This window comes from Sus scrofa, chromosome 1 (genome assembly GCF_054392235.1).
Source record: "Sus scrofa isolate SSC_HxYL_T2T_F1_AM1 chromosome 1, Sscrofa_HxYL_maternal_Yorkshire_Landrace_v2.0, whole genome shotgun sequence".
NCBI lineage: Eukaryota > Metazoa > Chordata > Mammalia > Artiodactyla > Suidae > Sus > Sus scrofa.
This window is the reverse complement of record NC_139383.1, coordinates 140141497-140149477: the sequence shown is the minus strand read 5'-3', so window position 1 is coordinate 140149477 and position 7981 is coordinate 140141497. Positions and strand designations below refer to the sequence as shown.

The 7981-nt window shown below is 54.6% G+C and overlaps 1 protein-coding gene across 1 annotated transcript; it reads left to right on the top strand.

Annotated features, from left to right (window-relative positions):
- The first annotated feature begins 2421 nt into the window (after positions 1–2421).
- CHST14 (carbohydrate sulfotransferase 14) lies at positions 2422–4509 on the top strand. The gene has a single exon (XM_003121594.5). It carries the CDS (start codon positions 2651–2653, stop codon positions 3779–3781), a length of 1131 nt encoding a protein of 376 aa, XP_003121642.1. The 5' UTR covers positions 2422–2650; the 3' UTR covers positions 3782–4509.
- Positions 4510–7981: the final 3472 nt, after the last annotated feature.

The following is a 7981-nucleotide window of genomic DNA, read 5'->3' as shown; positions in this document are numbered from 1 at the left end:
CCGGGGTTGTGTGAAATCCTTGGGTTGCCAGCTCCCGCCTAGCCAGTGACTTGGGAACTGGTCCACAAGTAGTTGCATGGTGAAGATGGCACCTCATCACCTTGAGTCATGCCCTTAGAGAAAACTGGCCAGCAGAAACTGTTCAAGGGCCTTGGTATCTTTCAACTGTCTCCCCTTTCTGAGGAAATGAAAGCCAAACTGTGCGGCTAAGGGCTGTCATTGCTTGGACCCTTGATTCAGTTAACTGAGCCCTACCCCCAGTGTTGAGCATGTTCAAGGTGGGGCAGCTCTAAGGCTGTGGAAGTTGCTAGGAGGCGGATAGGCAGCCCAGCCCTTTTCTGCATTTTGTAAGAACATCTGGGCAGGTGCATTTCCGAAGAGGTTACTAGTGGCACCAACACCACCATGGACATATCGTAGCACTGCCATTGGGTGTGCTGCCCACAAGAGATTCATGAGATGGGAAGTATCCTGTCACTTTACAGACAGCGAACTGGTGTGGGGACAAGAACTTTGTCTAGGGACTCCCCCAGAGTAAGTGGCTATTCCTGTATTCAGACTGCCTCACTGTGACTGCTAACACAGAAAACTCAGAGAAATGAACACGTGGTCCAGTTAACAACTTCTCAAAATTTTTTTTCTTTTGTAGTTAACCATTAAAAAAAAAAAAAAAAAAATTTCAGTAGAAACAAGCTCACCATCAGAAATCTATCTTTAGTGCTATCGGAGAGCCAGACTGAACCCTGATGCAAACTTCTTTTTTTTTTTTTGCCATTTATTGGGCCGCTCTCACGGCATATGGAGTTCCCAGGCTAGGGGTCGAATCGGAGCTGTAGCCGCCGGCCTACGCCAGAGCCACAGCAACGCGGGATCCGAGCCGTGTCTGTGACCTACACCACAGCTCACGGCAACGCCGGATCTTTAACCCACTGAGCAAGGGCAGGGATCGAACCCGCAACCTCATGGTTCCTAGTCGGATTCGTTAACCACTGTGCCACGATGGGAACTCCTGATGCAAACTTCTAAATTGGTGCATGGTGCATCCTAAGAAGCACCCAACCACTCAGACAGTGGGAGGAGGGAACCTACCCAGAAGCTGGGAGGCTACCAGGCTTCCCATTCTTTCTCCTTGCTCATCCACTGTACAGACATTACCAGGATTGGGGGCCATTTGTGAGTCCTCCAGCTTTGTCTCAGCCCTCAGGACCCCTCATCCTCTGAATTCCTCCCATCAGTGGGACCTCCTTTCTTTCACTAAACAAGTCCTTTGGCATCTTCCCCTGTTCCTGTTCCATCACTCCTCAGTACAGTGTGTTCAGGGGTCAGCTGCTTTCTCTCTCCATGTCTGTGCTCCATTAATCTGAAGAACCATGTTTAGGAATTTAGGTTTTAGAATTAAACCAACCCATATAGAGTCTCAGCTTCCCAGAACCTCTGTTTCTTTAGCTGCATGGAGGGGAATACCCAGGGCAGCTGTGACAACTAAAGGAGATAATGAGTACAAAACACTGAATGGACACCAGCCTCAATAAATGTGGGCCCTGTTTCAGAGCCTCACTGGCTCCCCACACATAACAGAATAAAGTCTGGTTGCTTAGCGAGGTACCCAGTTGAGATCAGTAAAGGCTGGCTACTGATGTCCAAGGCATTCCACCTGGCCAGCCTGGTTCCATGGAGCACATACTTGGCCCCAGGCAAGGAGGCTGCTGCTCTGTGCCCCCAGCTCCTCATCCTTCAAAATGTGTGCCTATCACATCAGTGGTCATCAGGCACCAATTTGACTTTGGCCCCTTACTAGAGTGTGTCCCACCTCTTCAGGCCTGGGGGAAGGAAGACAGAGAAGAGTCCCTTTATTAGCATTCAGCATTACCCGGTGGATAAATACTGAAACTGCCAGGTACTGTAAAAAAAAAAAAAAAAAAAAATCTAAGGGTCACCATGGAGATGAGCCATTGTCAGTGCCTGACAGTCTAGTTCCTCTTTATTGGAGTGGCCAGAACAGGGCGGGTAGATGGTCGACATTGGGGGCTCTGCTTCCAGCAAGAAAAGACCTCCAGAAATTCGGGACTGCGAAGACCCCCTGCTCCAGCCCCGCTGTAAAAGTAAGGGCTCGGCCCGGCCGGAGTGTGCGGCAGGGAGTTGCGGGGAGGTCCCCTCCGTCCAGCTCTTGAGGGCAGGAGCTGTGCGGAAGAGGGAGCCTCGGCCTGGGTCTTTTTTGCCTTCGGGGCCTCCGCAGCTTTTGTCCCCAAACCTGGTGGACCAGGGCGGCGCTGGCTCAGGCTCCCTCTCCAGGGTGGGGGTCTGCACGCGCCCTCCCAGTCTGCTCGCAGCAGGGGCTCCCGCCCCTCTCCCCGCCCCCGGCCTGGGCCCGCCCCCCGCGCCTGTGTCAAGGCGGGGCCGGGGGCGGAGAGCGCCGGGCGGGACATCCGGCCCAGGTCCCTCGCCGCGCCCGCCGCCCGCCGCCCGCTCCGGCGCCGCAGCCCGGGAGTCGGCCACCCCCTCGCGCCGGGGCCTCCCACCAGCGCTCCCATTCCCTCCCCTCTCCTGGCTGCACGGTCCCCAGCCCTCGGGCCCGCCCCTAGACCGAGCTCGCCTCCCGTACAGCCCTCAGGTCGGCCGGGCCCGCGCAGGCCCCCGTCCCGGGAGCACGATGTTCCCCCGCCCGCTGACCCCGCTGGCGGCCCCAAATGGCGCCGAGCCCCTGGGCAGGGCGCTGAGGCGGGTCCCCTCGGGCAGGGCCCGGGCCGGGCTGGGGGCGCCGCCCCTGCTGCTGCCGTCCATGCTGATGTTCGCCGTGATCGTGGCCTCCAGCGGGCTGCTGCTCATGATCGAGCGGGGCATCCTGGCCGAGATGAAGCCCCTTCCTCTGCACCCTCCCAACCGCGAGGGCGCGGTGTGGCGCGAGACGGTCCCCAGGTCTGGGGGGCTGCTCCTCGATGCCGGGGACTCGGACTTGCAGGTGAGGCAAGACGTCCGGAACCGGACCTTGAGGGCAGTGTGCGGACAACCAGGCATGCCCCGGGACCCCTGGGACTTGCCGGTGGGACAGCGGCGCACCCTGCTGCGCCACATCCTCGTGAGTGACCGTTACCGCTTCCTCTACTGCTACGTGCCCAAGGTGGCTTGCTCGAACTGGAAGCGGGTGCTGAAGGTGCTGGCGGGTGTCCTGGACAACGTGGACGTCCGCCTCAAGATGGACCACCGCAGCGACTTGGTGTTCCTGGCCGACCTACGGCCTGACGAGATTCGCTACCGCCTGCAGCACTACTTCAAGTTCCTGTTTGTGCGAGACCCCTTGGAACGCCTTCTCTCTGCTTACCGCAACAAGTTTGGCGAGATTCGAGAGTACCAGCAGCGCTATGGGGCCGAGATCGTGAGGCGGTACCGGGCTGGAGCGGGACCCAGCCCCGCAGGGGACGATGTCACCTTCCCTGAGTTCCTGAGATACCTGGTGGACGAGGACCCCGAGCGCATGAATGAGCACTGGATGCCCGTGTATCACCTCTGTCAGCCTTGTGCCGTGCGCTACGACTTTGTGGGTTCCTATGAGAGGCTGGAGGCAGACGCCAACCAGGTGCTGGAGTGGGTGCGGGCACCGCCCCATGTCCGATTTCCAGCTCGCCAGGCCTGGTACCGGCCGGCTAGCCCAGAAAGCCTGCACTACCACCTGTGCAGTGCCCCCAGGGCCGTGCTGCAGGATGTGTTACCTAAGTATATCCTGGACTTCTCCCTGTTTGCCTACCCACTGCCTAATGTCACCAGGGAGGCCTGTCATCAGTAACCATGGGTGTGGGCCAGGAGCTGCTGGGGACTGGTTTTGACAATGCCAGTTTCTGTGTTACCATCTGCCATACAAAGAAACCCTGGCTCTGGGGCCTGGGGCTTCTCCAGATGGAAAAGACTGCCTTTGGATGTTCCTTGTCCAGGGTGGGTGCCCACAGTGGCTCAGAGGACAGGGTTGGACAGGTGATCTGGTGCTCTCCAAAGGGGAGGTTTCTTGGGGGGCCAGTGTGATCCTTCTTGCCCTGGCAGAGCCAGATTCCAGTTTGCCAGTGAAGCAACACATCTGTCCTAAAGATTGGCGGCAGGGCCCTGCTTGCCTGGATTGTGCAGTCCACTTAGTCCACCTTATTTTAAACCTGTGGCCAAACTCAGGAGGTCTACCAGAGCTGGGATCCCTGTGGCCCATTCATCACTTCCATGTGCCTCAGGGCTGGAGTCCGAAGTCGTGCCTTATGAATGACTTTTGTATCTTTCTACTTCAGACTTAGAATTTCCTACACTTGCCAGATTCTTTTCATTTTTCCAAGGAAAGGAAAACTGAAAGGGCCCTTGCCTGGTAGCACCAGGATCTGGCCCTGCAGCATCCAAAGATCCCTGTGTGGCTAGTGTATCTTGCTGCCACTTTTTTAGTGCATTTATTTAAAATTTGTATTTTTTGATAGAACCTTTGAGAAGGCTTTGTTTTCCCAATAGCTGAATTTTTAATAAAGCCATTTTGTATATAAAGTCAGCATCTCTGATTCTCCCTCTGAGCTCCTGTGTATCTTCCTGAGGTCTCTCTCCCCTGCTCAGGAGAGGGAGCTCACAGGTGGAGAAAGTAAGACAAAATTGGAACTTGCTAGGGCCAGTGCAGTGGGCCACTGTCATAGCATGGAGACTTTGGGGGCTTCCCATAAGCCAGACTGGATTGCAGTCTCAGCTTCTGAGATGCCACCAAAGGGCAAGCCTGTTAGGAATATACCCAGGTCTAGAGCACATCTACATGATCATTCCCTGAAGAAGGGAGGAGAGGTAGGTAAGAGATATTCCTCCTCTTACAAAGGAGATGAAAAGGGGGATCGTTGTGTGAGCAAGGGGAGGTTGTTTCCTGACACTGAGAATTATAAGGAAGGCAAGGCAGTTGAACCAGGGCAGGCTTTTGCTGACTTCAATCGAGAGGAAGTTGTGGGCGATGTGGGAAGATATAATCAGCGTAGTAGAGGACAGGCCTCAGTGTGCCTGGTTCCCCCACTGCTCTCCAGAGATCCCAGACCCACCAGGGGATGGAGAATAGGGGGCTGGGCTTGCCATGCCCATGGGAGAGAGGCAAGTTCAAAGCTGGCGCTTCCCTGTTAATCCTGTTTTCATACATCCCCAGTGGGAACTGCTATACTAAGGGACCTGGGGCTCTGGTGAGAGGTGGTGCCCAAGGGAACAAAGGAGGGAGGTGGGAAGGGCCTCCTTGTAGATGCCACTTATACCTAGCCTTGCTATTGGCCTGACTTTGGGGGAGTAAACTAACCACATTCCCCAGATTTCAGGGCGGGGGCTTCAATGGGCCCTCATGTTTCTCTGCCATGACTCACCAGTAGGCCTCACCAGATCACCTGTATGCGACCTGATCCTCTTCAGGGTCTGCTTGGTCCTGGGGATTTCACCTCAGATAGCACTGAACGTGCTCTTCCCTAACTGCCCAGTTGTCTGTCAGCATCTCCCACTGAGAATGTGACTTGGGTGAAGTTGAGATGGCATCTGTTGCTGTTCATGAGACTTTCCCAGAACCTAGCTCAGGGGCTGGCAGGAGGCAGGTAGATGGCCCGACAGAACCAAGGTGTTGCTACAGGCCAGAGAGCACTGTGCTTGGAGTCATCTAGACTCATCAAGACCCAGTTCTTCTCACCGGCTGCCTGACCACCTCTCTGAGCCTCCAGGGGCTCCACTATATCGTGGGGATAATAATGCCCATCTTATGTAGATCGCTGTGAGGATTAATGAAGACAAAATGTGTAAAAACTGCCCATCCCAGCACCTGGCTCCATGGGTGTTCTCTGAAACAATAGTTGAACACCTCATCCCTCAGCAGCCTATGGAGACAGGGAGAAGCCAGGACACTGTGTCCACCCAGCGCCGAGGAGCAGAGCTGCCTCTGGGCAGGGCCCCTTTGACTCGTGGATTCACTTCCCCTGCCACCCAGTCAGATCTTCTGTGAGCTTCCTGCCCCTCAGGACCTCACCCCTACCCCTGTCCCCAGCTTCCTCCTTGGCTGGGAACTGGCTGATCTAGATGCAGACTCCTGGCAGCTCCTCAGTCCCCCTCTTCAGGGCCTTCAGAGTGGAACCCAACTGCTGTGTTTGCCTCATCTCTTTAAACCTCACAACATGGAGTTCCTGTCGTGGCTCAGTGGTTAACAAATCTGACTAGGAACCATGAGGTTGCAGGTTCCATCCCTGGCCTTGCCGTGAGCTGTGGTGTAGGTCGCAGATGCAGCTTGGATCCAGCGTTGCTGTGGCTCTGGCATAGGCTGGTGGCCACAGCTCTAATTAGACCCATAGCCTGTGAACCTCCATATGCCACAGGTGCGGCCCTAGAAAAGATGAAAAATAAAATGAACATTTATTTATTTGGTCTTTCGACTTTTTAGGGCCACACCCATGGCATATGGAGGTTCCCAGGCTAGGGGTCCGATCGGAGCTATAGCTCCAGCCTACACCACAGCCACAGCAACTCCGGATCCTTAACCCACTGAGCAAGGCCAGGGATTGAACCTGCAACCCCATGGTTCCTAGTCAGATTTGTTTCCTCTGTGCCACGACGGGAACTCCAATAAAGTGAACATTGAAAACAAAAATAAAAACAAAAACAAAAAAACCTCACAACAGCACCAGAGATGTTATCCTGTTTTACAGACGCAGAAACCAACAAAGTATCCTGCCGAAAGTCCAATCCAGGTCCATGAGCCACCCAGTTTTGGGGGTGGGGTACAGAGAGTGATCCAGAGAGAGATTGAGAAAGGTGGGGGGTAGAGGGAAGAGGGGATGGCAAGTTTAAGGAAGATGAAGAGTGGATGGGGGTATGTTTAAGGGCATTTGCATACATCCCCCTCTCTGCATTTGCAGAGAATTTAGTTCAGCCCGGCTGACGTTTACCAGTCCCTGCCCTGGAGGAGTGGGAGACTGATGAAGTCCTTGATGTGGTTAGTTTATTGGCTACTCTCTCCAGGTGGAAAAGGATGCAAGGCCACAGAGGATCCTGACAGTCAGAAGCAGACACCTGTGGTATGGGGAGGAGGGTTTGAGGTAAGAGAGAGGGCCTGCTGTAATGAACTGCCACTTACCATCATTTTTCTCCCTAGACTCAGTACCTGCGGACCTTAGTCCGTCATCTACTGTTCCCTTCAGGAAAAAGGCCTTTTTTTTTTTTTTTTTTTTCTTTTTTGGCAGCATCTGTGGCACATGAAAGTTTCCAGGCTAAGGGTCAAATCGGAGCTACACCTGCCAGCCTACACCACAGCCACGGCAACATCAGATCCTCAAATCTGAGATTCGTCATTGACCTACACCGCAGTTTGTGGCAATGCCAGATCCTTAACCCACTGAGTGAGGCCAGGGATCAAACCTGTATCCTCATGGATATTAGTCAGGTTCTTAACCCACTAAGCCACAATGGGAACTCTCAGGGAAATGGACTTCTTAAAAGAAGCTGCCACATAGGTGGCCCATAGTTAGGGGGTCCAGCTAGCCCTAATGGGGCCTGCCTTAAACTGGCACCCAGGCCAGAGCTGGGTGTGTGTGACCATCCCTGGATCACCAGGGGTGGGGCAAGGGCATTCTCAGGACTAGATACCTGGGCTGTGTCTTCTCTGGATTCCCCCTTCAGTGGGTCTGCTTTCATTCCCACACAGAGCCAAGCCTATGCCACCACCCAGTGCCTATGAAGACAAGGTAGGTCCCCCCCTTTTTTTTCTTGCTTTCTAGGGCCTCTCCCGCAGCATATGGGGATTCCCAGGCTAGGGGTCGAATCCGCTGGCCTATGCCACAGCAACATCAGATCTGAGCTGTGTCTGCATCCACAGCTCACGGCAACGCCAGATCCTTAACCTGCTGAGTGAGGCCAGGGATCAAACCCGCAATCTCATTGTTCCTAGTCAGATTCGTTTCCACTCTGCCACAATGGGAACTCCAAGGTAGGTCCTCTTTAGAACTCGCTCCATCCCATACAT

Coding starts and splice junctions, on each gene's coding strand:
- CHST14 (XM_003121594.5), top strand. CDS start 2,651: ATGTTCCCCCGCCCGCTGACCCCGCTGGCGGCCCCAAATGGCGCCGAG.